Raw genomic sequence first — 24,053 nt, forward strand, 5'->3', positions numbered from 1 at the left:
AGTGGATCATGCTGGGGTTGCCGTCTGCTAATCATTTCAGATCTGAATCCTGGCAATGCTGTAAAGTAAAAAGCTAGCATTATGTAGGTTGTAAATTAGAAGGTGTGCTGCATTGCTAATCTGTAAATAATGCTCTAAGCATTAGTGCTGGTTTAGTAATTGCTATATATTTTAAATTGCAACTAGGAATGGCCAGTCCTGTAAATTCAGCACAGTAACTCCTTCTATTACACGCAAATGGCCATTTCATTATTTGTGCCAAGGAGGAATAATGTGATTGAAGAGTACTCTTGAGCTACTTCAACATGCGCTGTAATCATCTCCTGAATAATTCTCCATGTAGTGCCGTCTGTAGCTGAGGGTTTGATGTAGTCTGATTACTAGACAATTGGGCTTATTCAGTATGACAGCGCAAAGTGCAGTAACCCAGAGTAGCCAATCAGGTTTCAGTTGATTATAATTAGAACATTTAAAGTGAAACTGTCAGACACTAAATTTAAATGCACCCCCCATTCACCACCGCCCAAAATTGACCAGCCCAGCGTGTCCGCTGTTACCTTCCTTGGCTGGAGAAGGCCTTTTTGTGAGCCCCTATATTATCCCTGAATACCCAAACTATCTGCCAATCACCTGTTTAAAAAGAGTCACTAAAGCTGAGTATACACAGTTATTCTTTTTCGTTCAGCCGGAGGGCAAAAAAAATAAAAAATAAAGTATTTCTCCATTTTCCCATCAAGGTGGATCCCTGCTTGCTGTTTGTATTTTGACAGCCAGACTCTCAGCTATGAGAACAGCCGAATTTTAACTGCTTGACGTCCATGGACGTCCTCAGGTTTTCAGGTTTCTTTCAGTAGTTATACCGGAATGATGCCTGCACCTAAAAAAAATAAAAAAGTAGATTTTTACATGTAGAAGCTGAGGGCCAGATTCTCAAAGGCGTTACGACGGCGCAACACCATTAGCGCCGTCGTATCTCCTCATCTGGCCCCGGGTATCTATGCGACTGATTCTTAGAATCAGTTGCGCATAGATACCCATTAGATCTGACATGCGTAAGGCTGTTACGCTGTCAGATCTTAAAAGTAATTTTTTTTCCCGCCGCTAGGTGTCGCATCGTCGTTTTCCCCGTCGTCTATGCAAATGAGGTAAGTACGCGAGATTCCCGAACATACGCGCGTCCGACGCTGAGAATTTACGTCGTTTCCGTAGCGTACGCGACGCGTAAGGTTGCCCCTGCTATTAGCAGGGGCAACCAATGTTAACTATGGCCGTCGTTCCCGCGTCGAATTTTAAAAAAAATACGTCGTTTGCGTAAGACGTCCGTGAATGGCGCTGGATGCCATTTACGTAAATGTATAAGCAAATGACGTCGGGGCGACGTCATTTAGCGCAATGCACGTCGGGTAATTTACCCGACGGAGCATGCGCAGTACGCTCGGCGCGGGAGCGCGCCTAATTTAAATGGTGCCCGCCCTATTTGAATTGGGCGGGCTTGCGCCGAGCGAATTAACGATACACCGCCGCAAGTTTACAGGTAAGTGTTCTGAGAATCAGGATGTAAACCTGTAAACCTGCGGCGGTGTAGCGTACAGCACATACATTACGCTGCCCAGGAGCAACGTTAATGTATGAGAATCTGGCCCTAAGTGTCAGAATTGGCCCAGATACCAAGTGGTTAGTCAGTCTTTGATCCATGGAAATAGATGGCAAGGCTTAGCCCAGAAGTCAGGGAAGTCAAACCAAATTTGTTTACTACAAACCTTTCCTGATAGAAACTTGGGGCTGCCATTGCTGATTTTCTTTTGAAAATGCAAGCTGCCTTGCTGTTCTACTGATCCATTGGCTTTAATACTTCCTCAGTCACTGACCTGGAACAAGCCAGAACTCCTTATCTGCATGTGTGTTCCAAATGTATTGATGCCAGCATGACAGCTAGGTAACTAAAACTAGAAGAACGAGAAGTCAACAATGGCTTCTGTGCATCTCTCCCAAAGAAACAAAATCAAAATAGATTTCCTTCAAGCATGGTGTCCAATGGCAACCAGCCAGCATCTATCTTAAAGCGGATGTGCCACTAAAAAAAAATATTAAAAGCCAGCAGCTACAAATACTGCAGCTGCTGACTTTTAATATTAGGACACTTACCTGTCCTGGAGTCCAGCGGCGTCCGCAGCAGAGGATGAGCGATCGCTCGTCACTCTGCTGCTCCCCCCGCCATTCTCAGTGAGGGAACCAGGAAGTGAAGCGCTCCGGCTTCACTACGGCGCATGCGCGAGTTGCGCTGCACCGCTGATTGGCTTTCGATGTGCTCTGGGAGCCGAGTGTTTCCAGAGCACAACGGGGGGACGACGGGAGGTGACGTTCTGCCCGCAGTAAACGATCAGCGTGAGTTCCACTTTAGGGTGGAGCTCCGCTTTAACCTGCTCCCACTTCAGCAGAGTGGACTCTGATTGCTTATAATACAAATAATACATTTGCATACAGTGGGATTCCCCGCTGACAGCTGAATGTAAACAAAAGAATGCTGGCATTAAAAAAGAAAAAAAAAACAATTTGAGGATCCTCCCCAAGCTATTTCAGGTCCTATGGGTCTGGTACCGATTTTTTTTTTTTAAGGGGAACCCCACAAAAAACAGCATGAAGCCCCCCAAAATTGATACCGGACCCTTATCCGAGCATGCAGCCCGGACGAGCGAGCAGTCAAAATCAGTGAGGAGAGAGAGGAGGCAGGGCCAAGTTGCAGCTCCGTATCTGAATGGACACACAGAGCAACATCTCAGCTTGGGTGACCCCATAGCAAGGCGCTTGCTGTGGGGGCACTCAGCAGGAGGGAGGGGCCAGGAGCTCCGACGAGGGACCCAAGAAGAGGAGGATCAGGGCTGCTCTGTGTAAAACCATTACACAGAGCAGATAAGTATAACATGTTTGTTTTTTTTAAACAAAAAAAAAAAAAAGACTTTACTCTCACTTTAAGGATGCCACCAGATGCCTGCCTAAAAAAAAAAAAGCGCTAGGCACTCTCCATACCCATCTGTTTCCTTATGGAAAATGGTAAAAATCCACAATCATTGTTATTCTTATTATTAAAAAATAATAAAAACATAAGGAAGGCGTAATATTAGTTGCTATTCTCATAGTTGCCCTACAGTTTTATGTCTTATCTGGTGTCCTTCAGCACAACTGGGCTGTACAACCCTGGGTGCTCCAGATGTGATTTTAGTAATACTACTGGACATTCTCATAGCTTTTAAACTACTTTCCAAGTATGAGACAGCCTGACACTGAAGTCTGTGTTTTGTTATTCTTAAGTGCTCACTAGCATTCCTCATCTGACCCAGAACAAGGAAGTTGGGGGCCAATGGGTCAAACATTTGCAGAGTCAGCAATTCCAAGAATACCACTCTTAAATATCTGTTAAACATAATGCTGACCACAAATAAATGATATGGAGTTTCAAAAGGAAGTCAGTTTGGGCAGAGAATCGCTGTGCTGGTAACTAATACTATTACATTTGTGCACAGCCTTCTTCAATAGGGAGTGCTACTTAAAGTGGAACTAAAGTCTAACTCTAAATAAAACAAAATTTGTGAGCAGGCAGGCTCTTCATTACAGTTGAGGCAAGCAATTTCTATTCTGCAATAAAATAAACTTACCTGCCTACTCGTAGGCTAAAGATTTTAAGGAAAGCAGGAGCCAGCAGCACCAGGGACACATCAGATTTGGCCGGGTTCACACTGGTACGATATGACAGTTGTACTACTTTGGATTTGACGTTGCCCTGCGACTTGAAGTCCGTCATGAGACCGACTTAAATGAACAGGGATCAGACTTCGATCCTCGACAATACTAGGCACTGTATCTGGTAAGAATCTTTAGGAAGAACTTCACGCCAAATTTTAAATAAAAAACCGGCATGGGTTCCCCTTCTAAGAGCATACCAGGCCCTTCGGTCTGGTATGGGGACCCCCACACCGAAAATACGGTGTGGGGGTCCCCCCAAAGTCCATACTAGACCCTTATCCAAGCACGCAGCCCGGCCAGTCAGGAAAGGGGGTGGGACCTGAACCGTATCAGGCTGCATGCTCTCAACATGGGGGGTGGGTGCCCTGTGGCCCCCCATCCCAAAGCATCCTGTCACCATGTTGATGAGGACAAGGGCCCTTTACCGACAACCCTGACCGTTGGTTGTCGGGGTCTGTGGGCGGGGGGCTTATCGGAATCTGGGAGCCCCCTTTTAAAAAGGGTTTCCCTAGATCCCCCACCCTATGTGAATAAGTATGGGGTACATTGTACCCCTACCCATTCATCTGTAGAAAAAAGTGTCAATAAAAAAAACACACTGCACAGGTTTTTAAAGTAATTTATTAGGCAGCTCTGGGGGTCTCTTCTGACTTCTTCTCCCTCTATCTGGTGTCTTCTGCTGGGCCTCCTCCGCTATATTCTGCTCTTGCCTGGTCTTCTCCGTTGTCTTCTTCTGATGTTGACACAACGCTCTCTCCCACTCTAATGGCCGCTGCGCGGTGTGCCACTACTTATATTGGCATGAGGCTGGGGTCACCAGAGGCCTGCCCCTTATGACGTCACTACCCACCATGCCACGGACGGTGATATCATCAGGGGCGGGGCATCTGGATGATGTCACGCCCCATGCCAATATAAGTAGTGGCACACCGTGCAGTGGGAATTAGAGTGGGAGAGAGCGTTGTGTCAACATCAGAAGAAAAGAAGAGGGAAGAAGTCAATGGTGAAGACCGGGCAAGAGCTGGAAAAAGAGCGGACAAAAGAGCAGAAGATAGCGGAGGAGGCCCAGCAGAAGACACCAGACAGAGGGAGAAGAACCAGTGAGGGCAGAAGAAGTCGGAAGACCCCCGGAGCTGCCTAAAAAATTACTTTAAAAACTTGTGTAGTGTGTTGCTTTTATTGACACTTTTTTCCCATACTCATTCACATAGGGTGGGGGGCCAGGATCTGGGAGCCACCTTATTAAAGGGGTTCCCAGATTCCGATAAGCCTCCCGCCCGCAGACCCTGACAACCATCGGCCAGAGTTGTCGGGAAGAGGCCCTTGTCCTGATCAACATGGGGACAGGGTGTCTTGGGATGGGGGGGCCGTAGGGCGCCCCCCCTTCCCCAAAGCACTCACCCCCCCCCGCATATTGAAGGCATGCAGCCTGGTACGGTTCAGGAAGGGGGCGCTCGCTCGTCCCCCACCCCCTTTCCTGACCGGCCAGGCTGCGTGGTCAGATAAGGACCTGGTGTGGACCCCCACGCCGTTTTTTCGTCGTAGAGGGTTTCCCTTAAGACCCATACCAGACCGAAGGGCCTGGTATGCTCTTGGAGGGGGAACCCATGCCGTTTTTTTATTTAAAATTTGGCGTGGAGTTCCTCCTCAAGATCATCAGAGCACAAGTTGCATGCCAAAGTGGAATCATGCAAGATGGCGATCCGACTTCAGTGATATTCAATGGGCTGAAGTAGGATCAAAGTCGGACCAAAGTAGTGCAGGGAGCATTTTCAAAGTCAGACCGACTTGTGTCAGACCAGTTAAGACGGCTCCCATAGGGAAACATTGATTTTCACACGTCATGCGACATGAGCTCCCAATGTCGGAGCAGTTGTCGTACCAGTGTGAACCCGGCCTTTATAGTAGCTAATATGCCTTGTGCCGAGTTCACTTTACTGAAGTGGTAATGGGTCAGGAGCAGGTCATGAAGAATTCTCTTTGGTTGCTTTTGGGCACCATGCTTGAAAGAAATATTTTTTCTTTAATGGGGTTTCAGGCTATAGAAAATCCTAATCTACAGTATATGGGGGGAAAAAAGGCAATTTTTTTTTATTGCTGTTGGTGTGCAGAAAGCTCCCAGAAATCGAATTTTCCAGCTCGTGTGATTGGCTTACTGCTTTTTCCAGAGGTCTGTACCGTGATGTCAAATTTTAGCCATCCCCTGCAATAGGTGTTTGATTTTTGGTGAAGGCTCATCATATTCAAAAAGGTTGCAGAAACTGCAGCTTACATGCCTAATAGTGTATATAGTTCATATAGAGATAACATAAGACTGTTTTAGGAATTTATACCTCAAGCCTAGGTTTTGAGTCCTTTGTGGACAACACCAGTCATTACATACTATAAAATGTTATCCAGCAGCACCCAAATAAAGTTGTGGTTATCCGCAGTCTAGATCAGGGCTCGACAAATCCCGGTTGCCAGGTCGCTATGGTGACTAGAAATAGCGTCCTGGCGACTTGGCTTGGAGGGTGGTCAAAAAAAAAAAAAATTTGTTCCATAGGACCGGGGCTCCGCTGGCTAGGCCAAAGCCGCAGCCTCGCCTAAAACATCCTGCTCGCCGCGATCCTGGGAAAAGGCCGCAAGCGGCATCTGCCGCTCGCGTGCTTTTCCCAGGATCGCTGTGGGCAGGATGTTTTAGGTGAGGCCGCGGCTTCGGCCTAGTCCGCGGAGCGCCTTTTCCCCAGGATCGTGGCGGACTAGGCCCCCACCATCCCCGGCGCTCGATCGCGGGGGGCCCGTGATGTCCGGTAATTGAGGCTGCGGCTTTGCGGCCTTGTGAAGTCCCCAGCTCTTCCTTGTGTGAGCTGGCGCCATCTGGTGCTGGCCGTTGGTATTACAAGTTAAACAGCAATTCTAATGTCATTTTTCACTATTTTCACTGCCATCTTCTTCCCTCTAATTAGAACCCCCAAACATTATATATATTTTTTATCCTAACACCCTAGAGAATAAAATGGCGATCGTTGCAATACTTTCTGTCACTCCGTATTTGCGCAGCGGTCTTACAAGCGCACTTTTTTGGGAAAAAATTACACTTTTTTTAATTAAAAAATAAGACAACAGTAAAGTTACCCCATTTTTTTTAATATTATGAAAGATAATGTTATGCCGAGTAAATTCATACCCAACATGTCGTGCTTCAAAATAGCGTCCGCTCGTGGAATGCCGACAAACTTTTACCCTTTAAAATCTTCATAGGCGACGTTTAAAAAAATCTACAGGTTGCATGTTTTGAGTTACAGAGGCGGTCTAGGGCTAGAATTATTGCTCTCGCTCTAACGATCGTGGCGATACCTCACATGTGTGGTTTGAACACCGTTTACATATGCGGGCGCTGCTCACGTATGTGTTTCGCTTCTGTGCGCGAGCTCGTCAGGACGGGGCGCGTTTTCTGGCTCCTAACTTTTTTAGCTGGCTCCTAGATTCCAAGAAAATTTGTCAAACCCTGGTCTAGATGCATTTCTTAAAACCGAACTCTAGGCAAATACAAAAGATGATTAAGTTATATATTAAATACAAATTCTTGAATATATTTTTATTGTAGCTTGTGTAAATACCAGAATTTCAATTGGTAACAGCCTCTTATAATTCAATGTACAGTAGCACTATGACAGGAAGAGGGAGGGGCAAAACTAAGAGCCAATTAGGTGAGCTACATGTGCTGACAATGAACATTCTAAAAGGAGGAGAAAGCAGCACATAAGCCTACTGCTGCTCCATCACTGTCAAATTACAGGCTGGGGGCAGGGAGGTTAAGAGTCTATGCACTTTAAGACCAGTCCTTTTCTGACACTGAATGTAAAAATCTGCTTTTTTTTTTTTGTGCTAGAAAATTACTTCGACCCCCAAAGATTATATATTGTTTCTTCATCAAAGGCCCTAGACAATAAAATGATGGTTTTTGCAAAAAAAAATTGTCACACAGTATTTGCACCAGCGATTTTTCAAAAACATATTTTTCAAAAAAAAAAAAAAATGTAATGAATACTAATGCACACACAATATACTACCCAATGTTTGGGTAAAATATTAAATATGGTGTTACCCCAAGTACATGGATACCCAACATGTCACGCTTCAAAATTGCACACGGTCACGGAATGGTACGTGATTTAAAAATCTCTCTAGGCGATTCTTTAAAAGCCTTTACAGGTTACCAGTGGAGAGTTACACGGAGGGTCTGGTGCTAGCATTATTGCTCTCACTCTGACATTTGCAGCTATACCCCACATGTGTTGTGCAATCTTTAGGTATGTGTGTGTGACCAACACCTGCACGGGGGCGCTTTAAACATTTATTTTTTTACACTGTTCTGTTCAATTTAAAATTTTTAGTTTTTTGATCAATATTATTGCTGTCACAAGCATTGTGATCAATGGGCTTTGACAGGTATTCTTTATGGAGAGATCTGGTGTCTATTAGACCCCAGATATCTCCTCTGCCCTTAAAAGCATCTGATCCCACCAAGATCAGTGAGATCAGATGCTTTTATTATTTAAAAATGGCGCTGTATACTTCCAGGGAAACCGGAAGTGATAAAAATGCTTGTCGCTTCCGTTCTCCAATACCATAGAGCTGATCAGAGACCTTCTGGTCCCCGAAAAGCACTATGGTAAGCCACTGGATCTGCCGGCTTCACTTCTGGGTTCTCCAAAGGGGCACTGGTGGGGGGTGGGTTTGGGTCATCACCCCCCCTGCCACCTGCTTCAATGGCTTTTACAAAAAAGCTGATAGTCTCCTGGAAACAATAATACTGAGGTGATGCCTGTAACAACGTGAAGGTATGTACTCTTCAGGTGGTTATACTGGATAACTAACAGAGAAAAGTCAAGTCGGCAGACTGGCTGTGCCAATTTTGGGACTATTTATGGAGCATCTCTTTAAAACAGGAAAAGTGATGATAACCTAAAATGATGTATTTATGGGTGATTTGTGGACCTTGCAGTGCATTAAATAGTGATTGTAAATACTCTGCTTTAAAGATCATTTAAAAGTCATATCTGGTGTTATGAAGACTTTGTCTTTATTTTGCCAGATAGCTTGATCAAATATCGTCTCCAAAACAGGGTTTCTTGTTTGTATGTATTTTTGGCTACTTATCCAGGATTTCAGATCATGCATGGCCGCTGTGCGTTTGCCAAAAAAAAGATGCCAAGTATTAATTAAATATTGTTGGCAACTGTAGAACTTTATGGCACAGACTTCCCATAGTAACTCTTCTATCTCAGATAAGCAGCATAGTAAGCAGTCCAGGATTTTCATAGCACAGACATGCTGTATGCAGATTTAGATAGATATGGTCCCATTCTGCAGACATAAATTGGGATATTGTTTAATATAATTTTTTAGTATTAGAAAATTTGAATTTTTTCATTATTTTTCACATTTTTGTTCACAATCTTTAGTACCGAATAGGAAAAATAATCGAAATTCGAACTTGAAATTGCAGTTTGTAGCTTAGTATACAGATGCTGTTATTTACAACATTTTATCACTTTCATTCCAGAGCAATTTTTGCTTTTCATTTCTGCATTAGTTCACCCAGATAAAACTTTTTTTGTTTATTCTGTTAGATACCCATCTAAATTTGAGATTGTTTTGCAAGAGAAATATGGATTTTTTTTATTTCATCTTATTTCTGTTTACATCCATAGGCAGTTTTTATTATAAAATAAAAAACTTTAAAAAATATATAATGTTTTGCCATTTCTCTTCCAACTTCCCTTCCAAGCACACTGAAAATAAAATGATCCAGTATTTACTCAGCAATGTATTCTCTTTATAACAATAAGAAATATATGCTGGAGGCAATATTTTATTTTATCCCAACACACCATGAACATACAGTTTATGGGTATAACTGCTATATTTTTTTTTAAGCACAGAAATAAATGATTCAGCGATTTTAAATGTATCCCCAAATGTTGCCCGACCACTTTCCATAGAACAAAAAACGTCTCATAATCCTCAGTTTTGTAAAGAATTTTAACCTATTTATTTAAAGTTTTCAAAGTACAAATGGGATTTGACAATCAGAAATCAAAAAACAAAAAAGCACGCAATAAGCCAGATTGGCCCATGTAACCTAATGTATGTTTACACACAAAAAAACTTGGATAAGGCCCCTTCACACGGGGCAAACTCCACTAGCTCAGCAGGGAATCTGTCCGCTGGTCCCTGCTGAGCAGACAGACGGCTGGTCCGTGTCCACACTGCTTTGTGGGCGGTGGGATGTAAATGGACACCTGACTGCCATCCGATCTGATGGCAGGCAGACTGAATATTCGAAGGTGTAAACAGACACATGTCCGTTTACATCCACCGCTTTATAGAGGAAAATAGGACAATAGGGGGGTCCCATCGGGTCCATCTTGAAAAATTGACAGATGGACCTGATCGGTCCGCTCGTGTAAAAGGGTCCTAATGAATCCAGGTATACACTCAATACAAATGACATGTTAACAAGGCAAAATATGTAGACAGGTGTGCTCCAATAAAAATCTTTAGAGCAGGCATGTGGTGATAATAATATAATTTATGATGGATTGTAGGGAGCAGAACAAGTATTTTAAAGTGGTTGTGAACCCTTACAACTCACTTTATGCTACAGGTAAGCCTATATTAAAGCGGTTGTAAACCGCATAAACTTTTTTTTTTCCCCCCCAAACCTGCAATGCAAAAGGCATAATAGGCTAGTATGCACCGCATACTAGCCTATTATGAAATACTTACCTCGGAACGAGGTGTGTACCACTTACCTGGTCCACGCCGAGCAGGATGTCATCTTGCTCCGGCGTGTCTTCCGGGTATCGCCGCTCCAGCGCTGTGATTGGCTGGAGCGGCGATGACGTCACTCCCGCGCGTGCGCGCGGGAGATTTAAAATCGGCAGGGTCCGGCGATGCCGGTCCTTCAGCCGTGGAGTCCCCCCCTGCGCATGCGCCGCCCGCATTGCGGGGGTAATATCTCCTAAACCGTGCAGGTTTAGGAGATATTCTCCTTACCTACAGGTAAGCCTTGTTGTAGGCTTACCTGTAGGTAAAAGTCCAAATAGTGGGTTTACAACCACTTTAAGACTTACCTGTAGCTACCCTGGATATCTCCTGAACCTCCACGGTTTAGGAGATATCTCCCTGAGTCTGCATGTGACCTAATGTATGTTTACACTGCTTTGTGGGCAGTCTGATGTAAATGGACCGACTGTCTGTTTACACCTGACTGCCATCCGATCTGATTCTCTGGGTAGATAGGGAACCGATCCCTATCAATTTGTTTTTAGTGAATCGGACTGGATATCCGAAGGTGTAAACAGACACATGTCCGTTTACATCCACCACTTTATAGAGGAAAATAGGACAATAGGGGGTCCCATCGGGTCCATCTTGAAAAACTGACTGATGGACCTGATCGGTCCGCTCGTGTAAAAGGGTCCTAATGAATACAGGTATACACTCAATACAAATGACATGTTAACAAGGAAAAATATGTAGACAGGTGTGCTCCAATAAAAATCTTTAGAGCAGACAACTCACTTTATGCTACAGATAAGCCTATATTAAGGCTTACCTGTAGCTTCCCTGGATAACTAATGAACCTGCACGGTTTAGGAGATATCCCCCTGTGTCTGCATGTGCCAAAGTCATCGGCACATGCGCACTGAAGCAACGGCAGGTCGTGCCTTCGCTTCAGTTAGACCTGCCGCTACCGGCGGCTCCCACGCGCATGCGCGGGAGTGACGTTAGTAAGCTCCGGGAGAGATGTCCACAGACGGATGCATACTAGCTCATTATGCCTTTGTCTTACAGGGTTTTTTTTTTAGGGATTACAACCACTTAAAGCAGGGGTGCCCAACCTTTTGAAGAGCGAGGGCCACTTAAAGCGGATCTCCGCCGGAAAAAAATTAAAAGCCAGCAGCTACAAATACTGCAGCTGCTGACTTTTAAAATTAGGACACTTACCTGTCCTGGAGTCCAGCGCCGTCAGCAGCAGAGGACGAGCGATCGCTCGTCACTCTGCTGCCCCCACCGCCATCCTCGGTGAGGGAACCAGGAAGTGAAGCATTACGGCTTCACTGCCTGGTTCCCTACGGCGCATGCGCGAGTCATGTGCGCCGTGCTCACTGGTCCCTGCTGTGTTCTGGGAGCCGTGTGTTTCCCAGAACACAACGGACCCGCAGACTTTGTGGCCAGAAGTGGGTGCAAATACCTGTCTTTAGACAGGTATCTGCACCCCCTCCCCCCTGAAAGGTGTCATGTGACACTGGAGGGGGGAGGGTTCTAAAGAGCGGAAGTTCCACTTTAGGGTGAAGCTCCGCTTTAAGCAACTTGGTAACTAGTTGTGGGCCACAATGAGCAGAGCGGGCGGATGACAGGTCACGGCTACTCTAAAGGCCCTACGATCCAATCAGCATGGATGGAAGGGGACGAATTCCCTTCTATTTTATTTTTAGAGGATCGGATTGGAGCTAGGCGGGTGTAAACAGCCAAAAGTCTGTTTATATCTGCCGCTCTGTAGAGGTGAATTGAGGGTCCGATTGGGCAGGGCCAATTGTGTGAAAAGGGCCTAAGACTGCTTTCACACTGATGTGCTGCGGTTTACAGACACCACGGGCGTAGCCTAGTGCACCTGTGCCTATCCTGTGGGTCAGCTGAACTTTGTTATAGACTCCGCCTGTGGCAAAAGCTGGTGCTGTATAGGAAGCATCGGCTTATGGGGCTCTGCTCCGCAGCTGCTTTCTTCTTCTACCACCAGCTTAATTCACAACACTGATGCTGTGGTATGGCGGGTCGGCAACCTGCAATCTGGGCTTGCCAACCTGCCATTCCAGAGTAGGAGGTTGTGGGCCATATTGGAGGGCTCCGGGGGCCACACGTGGCCCGTGGGCCACTGGTTGGTCACCCCTAACTTAAAGTGTATTTAAGCTCAAGAATAAAAATCTATTATATTCAGTAAAAATGCTTGATTATAGCAGTGAAATTCACTGCTATAAGTAATCCTAGTGTGTGTAAAAAAAAACCTGATCACCTTTCCAATGTAGAACAGTGTTACTATGGTAACACTAATGCTCTGGTCACAGTATGTAAAAAAAAATTAAGAAAAATTAAATAAACAAGAAAACAAGTATTTCAAAAAATGTAAACAATGTATTACAATTTTTAATTTATTTTTCTTTACCTACTGTCATCAGTCAGTGTCCCTGCTCACTGTCGCACCAGTTATATGATGACTCTGTACTGCACTGGTGACAAAAAAATGACAACTTAAAAAAACACACCATGCTTCTTACTAACTGTCTTCTTTCCAAAAAGGGTCATTTGGGGGATATTTGTACTGTCCTGGAGTTTTCAGGCTGTCATTACTAAATTTTTATATATATATATATATATATATATATATATATATATATATATATATATATATATATATATAGCGCTACATTCTTGTATATTGATGTGTGTTTGCATACTTTAATACAACGTCTATGCAGAGAGATGTTTTGTTTAGTATTTTGGTTGCCTTGGAGACGAGGAGAGACCCAAATACTGGTAATGCAGAGAGATGTTTTGTTGAGGATTTTTTTTGGTTGCCTTGGAGACGAGGAGAGACAGGGGAAAACAATCCCGGTGGTTGGGGCAAGTGATCTGAGGGTGCCCGAGGGACAGTGGCCGGATTGCAGAGACCGAGAGACACTCATCCGAGCATCGGGGGAACGGGATCCATCCAGCGGAGCTGAACGGAGCTGACGGAGAAGCAAATTGCAGTCACAGGACCCTGAACAAAAGTTGCTACCCGGAGCTCCGATCCAGTGGGTGAGCGGGTCACGACCCACAGTTTGCTAAGTTTACACGCAGTTAGACTCATACAGGCCTCACTGGGATTTATAGTTCCACAGAGGAGCAGAGAAACTGACACCGAGAAGGCTTGAGGCCTATCTAATTTGACGTTTCAAGCGATTTTAAAATAGTTGTTGCAGTTACACCAGGAGCATTTTCACTTCAATTTGACTCATCAAAACTGTGGATTACAAATCACTTTAGCTAGCGAAGAGAAGAAGATCCAAGACCAAGTACTTTAAGTGAGATCTCACGCATAGCTAATAAAGTAGGGGGAGCTCCCAGGTATAAAATGTTTATGTATACTGTTTTCAAATAGCTTATGTTTAAATCAATTGTGCTGTCGTCTTACGTTGGGATGACAGCACAATTACTGTAATCACTTCTTTGCATATTTCACAGTAAAATATATCTCTGGTTAAGTATCCAGTTGTTGTGGCGTACTGTTTTTCTCACTCCAAGTGCAGTCAGTGGATCCTGGGGTTATAATACAGGTATTTTGTATTGTCTTACATTGTATTGTATTGCATTGCATCACAGCTGTGCCAAGGGGATTGAGCCAAGTTAGTGGGGTTTATTGGTAGAGTGCAGGCCCAAATTAAACCAGCAGCTCCTTCGGGGGTCAGTGCTATATATATATATATATATATATATATATATATATATATATATATTGTAATGTTGGGGTTATTTAGCATCTGTGTAGAGCATACCAGTGAGCAGAGTCCACGCCAGTTGTGCTTTTTAAGGGTTTGTTGACCCACTTTTATTAAAAGAAAGAAAAACGTCCATCCAGAATTTCCCACGCAGGGGGTTTCAAGTTGCTACAGCAATAAAGAAATAGTCAACCGAAAATGCCGAGCCACCTGGCTCTCTTCAGAAATACAGCCCCTTAGGCTTACACTTCAGCCCTCTTGGCCACGTACCAAAGTACCTGTACAAATCACTGTACCTTCTCTCAGCTTCTGTGCTGCTCAGCCCACAGCTTTGGGTCCTCTGTCTATACCAGTGTTTCTCAACTCCAGTCCTCGAGGCGCCCCAACAGGTCATGTTTTCAGTCTTTCCATTATTTTGCACAGGTGATTTAATCAGTTTCACTGGCTTAGTAATTACCACAGCCATTTCATCTGAGGGAAATCCTGAAAACATGACCTGTTGGTGCGCCCCGAGGACTGGAGTTGAGAAACACTGGTCTATACCATGCAGACATGCATGCTTCTCCCTTGCTTGCCTGGACTCCTCGGGAGGGTGGAGTCCAGAACACTGGTCCTGACTCTACTATAAGCCCAGGAACCACCTGTTCAATCAACCAGCCAGACTCCTGGCTGTTTCCAAAACCCGGTCCCAGGATTGGAGATTCCATCCCACCCATGTCACTATAGAATCTCTGGGCTCCAGGTCCCCAAGTGGATTTTATAAACTTGGGAGGAAACTGACCAAACAGATTCCTCCACATTAAATAACCCTGGAGCCCCTCAACCTGCCTATTTGAGAATCCTGGGCGACCATTACCAGGACAGGGAACTGTACTATCACTATATATATATATATATATATATATATATATATATATATATATATATAATATAATATACCACAGTTTGTGGACTCTTTCTTACAAACTAAATAATATACACTGATTTGGACTATTTTCACCTGAATTTATGAAGAAAGTTTATTTATTTGTAACATTTTATAACAAAAAACAAAGTAAAACATTGTTTTTTTTTTCTGTTTTATTTCCTTTATTTTATTTACCAAAAATTAAAAACCTCAGTGGTGATTAAAAACCACCAAAAGAAAGCTCTATTTGTGTGGGAACAAATGATGTAAATCTCATATGGGTACAGTGTTGCATGACAGCGCAATTGTCATTCAGCCCTCGTTCACACTGAACGCGGGTTTGAAATTGTACGAGTTCAAAATTGCATTTCAGTGCGAGTTTGGGGGCGATTTAAAAGACATCATCTGTGTGGGTTCATGCACAGATGTCTATTGAAATACTTTTGGTAATTGGTACGGCTTCCCACTGATTGGGACAGTGCCATTGCCGCCAATAGGCTGAGATTTGGCATACGATATGACATGTCTCAAAGTGCGACAGCGCTGAAAATTGGCCTGGGCAGGAAGTGGGGGAAAGTGTTTGGTATTGAAGTGGTTAATAGGAATAGGCTAGAAATAGTTGAAATTCAGTGTGGGAATAAATATATGATTTTACATTCTGACCATAGATGCATTTTATATCTTTTTTTTTTTTTTTTTATAGAAAAACAAAAATAGTTCAAATTGTGTTTTTTAATGAACTGTGATTGCTGTGAATCATGTTTAGGACTATTATTCTTGTGTTATAATTCCTAATCATAGCTTATTTTTATTGTATTGTTTCTTGCAGACTAAAGAGCTGATCACCGTTGTCCCCAGCCATGGCTCTTGCTGCAGTTTCAGCCTCTTGTCAAGTGCTCAGAGGGACTACTGGAATTTTCACTGGTCAGTTGTCCTCATTGCTGCGGAGAGCTCCTGCTTTGTGCTCTTGTACCCTGAATAGGTGGGTGAGCTGTCTGCAAGCACTATTAAATATTGTTTGAAAAGCGATGTGATGGCAGTTCTGTTGTTCTAGGATAGAGATGCTCAGTAAACTCTCAAACAGTAGATTTTGTTGCTGTTGTACAACACGGCCTTTTCGTAAGTAGCCCCTACACTGTGTAGTTCAGCAAGGCAGCACAGTTGTTTCTGCTGCTCGTGGCTCTGGATTGCTCTACTAACTCAGAACACGGATATTAAATAATTCTATGTTATCATGATAGGAAAAATGCAGTGATTTTTTTTTTTTTAACTAGAATATTTTTTTCAATTCCTGATTTTGGATTTATTTAATGATAGAAGGAAAATGACATCACAAAGGAAGACGGATCATTTGGAGAGGACGGCAAACACATTCAGGCAGGAGGTGAGTGGACAGGTTCATCTATCATAAAATACTTCCTTGCTTAATTGTCCTTTTTTACTTCATCTCTTTTATTTTAACACCCACACATTTTCACTGTTGTGTGAGCAGCGATATATTGAATTACCAGCTGGGTTATTGTAGCTCTTAGAGACCCCATTGGTTAGATTTCCACACAGTAGTTTAGATCTCTGCCCTGCCACAAGGCCATTACAGTGTTGTCATTCTCTCACTCCTGTACTCCCCATTTACTGTTTATTCTATATTATGTAAAATCTATCAGGGGAGCGGAATACTATCATATGTTTAGGCCAAAACTAGACATTTTGGCAGGGAGAACTTATTTTTCAAGATCCCAAGAAGAAGAAAGCTGGAATTTTACAAATTTTGCCAGAAACCACACAAAACTGCAACACCCGTTTAGAAAAGAGTTGGCTTTTAATGCATTATTTAAACAAAATTAACACATTTCCTGTAATGCGTATAGCAGATTTAGGCGTCTGTGCAATAAAGGCACGGTCTATTTAAATTTAAAAACAATCTTTATAATGTAGTGCAGTTCCTATTTTGTTTTTATATCTACAGATATACACTGAGTACATTACTGGCACTGCCATAAACATGTCTACAGATACAGTATACGATCAGTACCTTATTGACAGTCCCATAAACATGTCCACAGCTATACAATGAGTACCATACTGGCACTTCCATAAACATGACCACCGATATACAATGAGCACCATTCTGGCACTGACGGGGCCTTTTTGATGCTTTTTACAGCGTTCCAGTACAATCCAGTGCAGAAAAAAATGCAGCATGTTCTACTTTTTTTTCTGGAACTGAAACGCATCAAATACACACATGCAGAAAAGCATCTGGAACGTGTCTGGACTGCGTTTCTATGGTGTGAATTGGCCCTTCAAACATATGCACACATGTGAAACCATTTTTTCCAGAATAAAGTCCGGTGAAAAATATAAATCAAATTGTTTCATATCTTTAATTGTATACATTGTGTTAGTCACATGTTAAAAGCTAGCAGCTGATAATGTCTTTTCTTCTATTTTTTATATTATTCACATTGAGTGTAGCACTGTCTTGTCTTGATTAGTTCGTTTTAGCCTACAGAGCATTTTTAAAGTGTATTTTTTTCTTACTTTAATGGCGCGTACACACAATCATTTTTCAGGCTTGAAAAAAAAACGTTGTTTTTCAGCATGTCCAAAAAACAAAGTTTTTCCAACTTCATCATTAAAAACGACGTTGCCCACACACCATTGTTTAAAAAAAAATGATGAACAAAGCACGGTGACGTACGACGGCACTCTAAAGGGGAAGTTCTAATTGCCTTTTGGCTGCTTTAGCTGGTTCCGTGTTAGTAAAAGACGATTCACGCTTTTTTGTCTGTTACAGCGTGATGAATGTGCTTACTCCATTATGAATGATAGTTTTACCAGAACGAGCGCTCCCATCTTATAACTTGCTTCTGAGCAAGCGCGGGTTTAAAACGTCGTTTTTGCCCACACACGATCATTTTTTACAACCCGAAAAACTACATTTTTTAAAACGACGTGTCTCCAAAGTCAATCTCTCCCATCCTAGAGAGTTGTTGCAGGTGTCCCATTGGGTGATTTTTCCCTAAGGCCGCTTTCACATTGAGGCATCGGCCGTAAAGCAACGATATTTTTAGCTGCGATTTACTGTTGTTTTTGCGGCACTATTCGGCCGCTAACAGGGAGCTTTTAACCCCCCGCTAGCATCCGAAAATGGGTTAAAACTGCTCGCAGAGTCCTGCTGCCCATTGATTTCAATGGACAGGGGCGCTTTAGAAGCAGTGTATACACCGCTCCTACAGAGCTACAAAGATGCGGCTAGCAGAACTTTTACCGTCCTGCCAGCGCACCGCTCCAGTGTGAAAGCCCTTGGGCTTTCGCATTGGAGTGAAAGGCTCTTTCAAGGTGCTTTGCAGGCGCTATTTTTTTTTTTTTTTTGCAAAGTGCCTTAATGTGAAAGCAGCCTTACCCTTACCATTTGTTTAGGCCTGGTTCACACCCCTATGCATGCTGCATATTCCAGTTGCATTTTCAATACACATTTTTGAACCATTGAAGTCTATGGAACCAAAAACCAGAAAAAAGTTCCTGGCCCTTTCCATAAAATGCATAGATGTGAACGCGACCCATAGGACACCATGTTAAATGGACTGTAGTGTGTGTGTGTGCAAATCTGAAAACGCATTAAAAAATGCAAAGTTGGGAACCAGGCATTTGTGTCAACAGGGGTTATTGGGATAAAAATACTGAAACAGAGTAAAAAAAATGCATTTGCAAACACAAATTAATTGTTATTTGAACTTTGTTCTAATTAGAAGAGTTGGTGTTTTTTTTTAATTCAGTATATCAAGTGATAAGTCTACTCACAGAACGAAAGTAACCTAAAATGTTCTGTGCCACAGGAAATTATGAATAATTTTTATAAATTCTTTTGTGTATATAAATCTCTATAACTTTCTATCCAAGCAGTTTATGAAGGTGCCTGTTCTGCATTACATAACGTGGTCCAGGGTTTGGTGTCTGTCACTGGAGGTCCTGTTACAAAGTTTTATGTTCTTTTATTACACACTTTGTATGGATTTGACTTTGTGTAGTATACATAAATCTCTGGCGTTCCCTATTATTACATATGGCAGTGGTACCCATACCTAAAGGGTTATGTAATTGCACACAGCTGTGCTTGATTTGTGCTTTGTGTAGTTTAGACCTGGTGGTGATTGTTCCTACGAGCTGAATGTTTTCACTCATGTGTGATGAAATCAGTGTGTTGGTTTGCGTGTTCCATGTGCTGACAGTCCATGAAAGAAGACACACACTCAGCCATTCCCCTGACATATAATACAAACACATTGACAAAACACCCACATGTTTTTCTGCTATAGTATGATCATTTCATGCTATTGTTATGCTGAATTCAACAACCACCGTTCTGTATACATGGCTGCACACTCATGGCATGACACTATTATTCATTGTGTAATTTTTTTTCATTATTTTTTCTTAACATCACATACCTACTTTTCTGAAGAGCTTCTAGCTAGAGCACACATTTGGGGAGGTTTTAATAAAATAAAAAGTTACTCTTAGTAGGACATTCACTGTATATATTACTGGAGCTTCACACAAGGCCCTTTTATTGCTATGCATATAGCTTTTTTAAACTGTGTTCTCTTTTTTTATTTTTTTCGGTGTCTGATATTTTAAAACGGTTACATTTTGTTTAAAAAAATGGGAGACGAATTAAAGTGCCTTGAAAAAGTATTCATGCCCCTTGAAATGTTCCTAATTTTTTAATGTTACAACCAAAAACGTAAATGTATTTCATTGGGATTTTATGTGATAGACCAGCGCAGAGTGACAAATAATTGTGAAGTGTAAGAAAAATAATGAATGGTTTTCAAAATGTTTTACAAATTAATATGTAAAATATAAGTGTGGCGTGCATTTGTATTCAGCCCCCTTTGCAGAACCACATTTGTGTCCATTCTTTGGACAGATGGTATCTGTGAGCAGTAATTTTCAAGTCTTGCCACAGATACTCAATTGGATTTAGGTCTGGACTGTGACTGGGCCATTCTAACACATGGATAAGCTTTGATCTAAACCAGGGGTCTCCAAACATTCTAAACAAAGGGCCAGTTTATTGTCCTTCAGACTCTTGGAGGGCCAGACTTTGGCCAGCGGAGTGAAAATTTTCCTGGCATCAGTGGGTGTAAACATCTGGTATTAGGGGGAGGAATAGTGCCCCGTTGCTGGTATCATAGGGAGGAAGTGCCCCATTAGTGGTGTCAGTGGGAAAAATGGTGCTCCATTGTCTGTGTCAGATGGCAGAATTGTGTCTCGTATCATTTGGAGTGACAGTGCTCCAAGGGCCGGATAAAGGCAAGCAAAGGGCCGCAGTTTGGAGACCACTGATCTAAACCATTCCATTGTAGCTCTGGCTGTATGTTTAGGGTTGTTGTCCTGCTGGAAGGTGAACCTCCACACCAGTCTTAAGTCTTTTGCAGACTCTAACAGGTTTTCTTCCAAGATTGCCCTATATTTGGCTCCACCCATCTTCCCATCATCTCTGTCCAGCGTCCCCATGGGGATGGGGATTGTGTGTTCAGGGTGATGTGCAGTGTTAGTTTTCCACCACACTTAATGTTTGCTTTTAGGGCAGAAAGTTCAATTTTAGTATCCTCTGACCAGAGCACATTCTTCCACATGTTTTCTGTGTCCCCCACATAGTTTCTGGCAAACTGCAAACAGGACTTCTTATGGCTTTCTTTCAACAATGGCTTTCTTCTTGCCACTCTTCCATAAAGACCAGATTTGTAAAGTGCACAACTAATATAAAAAAATATAAAAACGATGTATTATTAAAAAAATTATTAACAAAACATTAACAGCGCTAGAAAGAGCCTATAAAAGGCTTATGAGACCAATACTCATGTACTGCAATGGTACATTGAGAAAAAAGATTTCTGAGACTATATATATATCGCATAAAAAAATATTATGTAACATGTGTTCCCACTCTTTGTGAGTCCATTAATAATAGTCCGTGTAATTTCTCAGATGTACAGTTCTTTGTTAGGAGTGATCTTCACAGGATAGCTATTTGTCTGCTCAAATGCTGGTAGTGACTCTCTGTGATTTCCCCCTAAGGTTTTGTACTCACCAGAATGTAGTACTTTAAAGGCATTGGATATATCCACTTGTACGCATCGGTTCTCCTCCTCTGGTGTGTGGTGATGATCCGTGTGCTCTTCAATCTCTGCAAAGGTTATAGGTAAGCCTGGACCTCCAGATGGCAGCTCCCTCACTGACTCCTCCACTGAGCCTGAATCAAGGATGGTATCACCTTGGGGGAGTTTTCCCTTCACTTCCTGTCACATAGGCAAAACAGGAAGTGAAAGGAGAGGCTCTTTAGAGGCGCTATTTTTAGCGCTAAAGCTCCTGTAAAGCGCTTCAGTGTGAAAGCAGCCTTGGGGGAGTTTTCCCTTCACTTCCTGTCACATAGGCAAACTTGCTTGCCTATGTGACAGGAAGTGAAGGGAAAACTCCCCCAAGGCTGCTTTCACACTGAAGCGCTTTACAGGAGCTTTAGCGCTAAAAATAGCGCCTCTAAAGAGCCTCTCCTTTCACTTCCTGTTTTGCCTATGTGACAGGAAGTGAAGGGAAAACTCCCCCAAGGTGATACCATCCTTGATTCAGGCTCAGTGGAGGAGTCCGTGAGGGAGCTGCCATCTGGAGGTCCAGGCTTACCTATAACCTTTGCAGAGATTGAAGAGCACACGGATCATCACCACACACCAGAGGAGGAGAACCGATGCGTACAAGTGGATATATCCAATGCCTTTAAAGTACTACATTCTGGTGAGTACAAAACCTTAGGGGGAAATCACAGAGAGTCACTACCAGCATTTGAGCAGACAAATAGCTATCCTGTGAAGATCACTCCTAACAAAGAACTGTACATCTGAGAAATTACACGGACTATTATTAATGGACTCACAAAGAGTGGGAACACATGTTACATAATATTTTTTTATGCGATATATATATAGTCTCAGAAATCTTTTTTCTCAATGTACCATTGCAGTACATGAGTATTGGTCTCATAAGCCTTTTATAGGCTCTTTCTAGCGCTGTTAATGTTTTGTTAATAATTTTTTTAATAATACATCGTTTTTATGTTACTATTTTATTATAATAGCTGCTTTTCCACTGCATAAAACAATTATACATTTAACCTTCTTTCCATCGAGCGCTGGGATCAGAATAATCCGCAGGTTTTTTCTGATAAATTTTTTGCACAACTAATAGTTGTCCTGTGGACAGATTCTCCCACCTGAGCTGTGGATCTCTACAGCTCCTCCAGAGTTACTACGGGCCTCTTGGCTGCTTCTCTTGATTAATGCTCTCCTTGCCCGACCTGTAAGTTTAGATGGACAGCCATGTCTTGGTAGGTTTGGAGTTGTGGCATACTCTTTCCATTTTTGGATGACGGATTATACAGTGCTTTTTTTAATAACCTAACCCTGCTTTAAACTTCTCCACAACTTTATCCCTGACGTGTCTGGTGTGTTCCTTGACCTTCGTGATGGTGTCTGTTTACTAATTATTACTAATTCCCTATAACAGGGAACAGACGATCAGTGACACTGCCACAGAGAAGAACGGGGAAGGTGTGTTTACACTCACCTCTCTCCGTTCTCCAGCTCTTGTGACCAATCGCGGGACACTGGCGTTTTGCTTGGTCATGGAGCTTTCGGCGTGCGAGACCCACGGCTGGGCTCTTAAAGGGCAAGGTACCTGTACGTGCCTGTGCCCAGCCGTGCCATTCTGCCGACGTATATTAGCGTTAGGCTGTCCTTAAGTGGTTAAAAATCAGCAGCTACAGTATTTTTATCTGCTGACTATTTTTTTCAAACATAGTGAAGAACCTCTTTAAATTGCAGATGTTTTTCTTTGCCCAGGATAGATAGCTTCTACGTATAGCCACCCATGGTAATAAATAGCTTTACATGGGTTTACACAACGTGTTAAACACAAGGCCTGTGGGCCAAATTCAGCCCTCTTGGCCATTTCATGTGGTCCTCACACACAAGGCTTGTTTTCAGCTAAACATGGTGGAAACTCTCACAGATCTCTGCCTGCCCGGCACTCATGGCAGGGATAGGGAAGATTTAGATGGCAGGTGAAGTGTGGGATGGGGCAATATGTGGTAAGCTCCACTGTGCCCGGTTACACAGACTCCAACCAACGATCTCCCTGCAAGTGAGAGAGAGGGGCAGAGCCACCTGCATTGCCATGAGGTACTAGAGCTGGGCTGGGTGGGTGAGATAAGAGGAAATCTTTATGATGCAGAGGTCAGAGGAGGGGTGGAAGTGAGATGTGGACAGCCAAGAGAGCTGAACTCTGCACGTTGTGTGCACCCCACCCCTAAACCCTGCAGTCTATATGTAGCGCACTACTCAAACTTGCACTGTGTACATAGGTCACTCCTGAACTCTGCACTGTGTACATAGGGCACCCCTGAACACTGCAAGTTTAATTTATGCAAGTAGCGCCGTATATATTGTGGGGGTGAAGACTGCTGGTGACGATGGGGGCGTGGAAGGAGCAGCTTGAACAGAGCACAGACACAGTCCTGTGTAAATTGCAGAGAAAGACATACACTGCAGGAGACAGAGAAACCGCAGTGTATCGATCTTTCCAGTGATTAGCAGTACAGGGGGTTTGTCAACAGATGTCACTGTACAGGCAGGCTCTGCTCCCAAATAGAATTCAAAGAATCAAACTTGCCACAATGGGATGGATGTGCTTGCATGCCTTGGGGTCGTCAGTTTGAAATAGGAAATTGGGGGACTGGCAGGATCACTAGGTATTTCACACAAAGGAAGCAATTAAAAAAAGAACAGGACACTTTCTAATACAAGTCTGTGGTA

At 43.0% G+C, this 24,053-nt stretch overlaps 1 protein-coding gene across 1 annotated transcript in view; it reads left to right on the forward strand.

Moving 5' to 3' along the window:
- OXNAD1 (oxidoreductase NAD binding domain containing 1) overlaps positions 1-24,053 on the forward strand; it is a 119,159-nt gene that overhangs the window by 20,743 nt on the left and 74,363 nt on the right. Inside the window, exons 3-4 of the mRNA XM_040352953.1 lie at positions 16,010-16,162; positions 16,498-16,564. Of these exons, the coding sequence (XP_040208887.1) occupies positions 16,041-16,162; positions 16,498-16,564 (189 nt within the window). The 5' untranslated portion in view covers positions 16,010-16,040. The remainder of the gene's footprint in view (positions 1-16,009; positions 16,163-16,497; positions 16,565-24,053) is intronic.

The sequence above is a fragment of the Rana temporaria genome, chromosome 5, assembly GCF_905171775.1.
Source record: "Rana temporaria chromosome 5, aRanTem1.1, whole genome shotgun sequence".
NCBI classification, from domain to species: domain Eukaryota; kingdom Metazoa; phylum Chordata; class Amphibia; order Anura; family Ranidae; genus Rana; species Rana temporaria.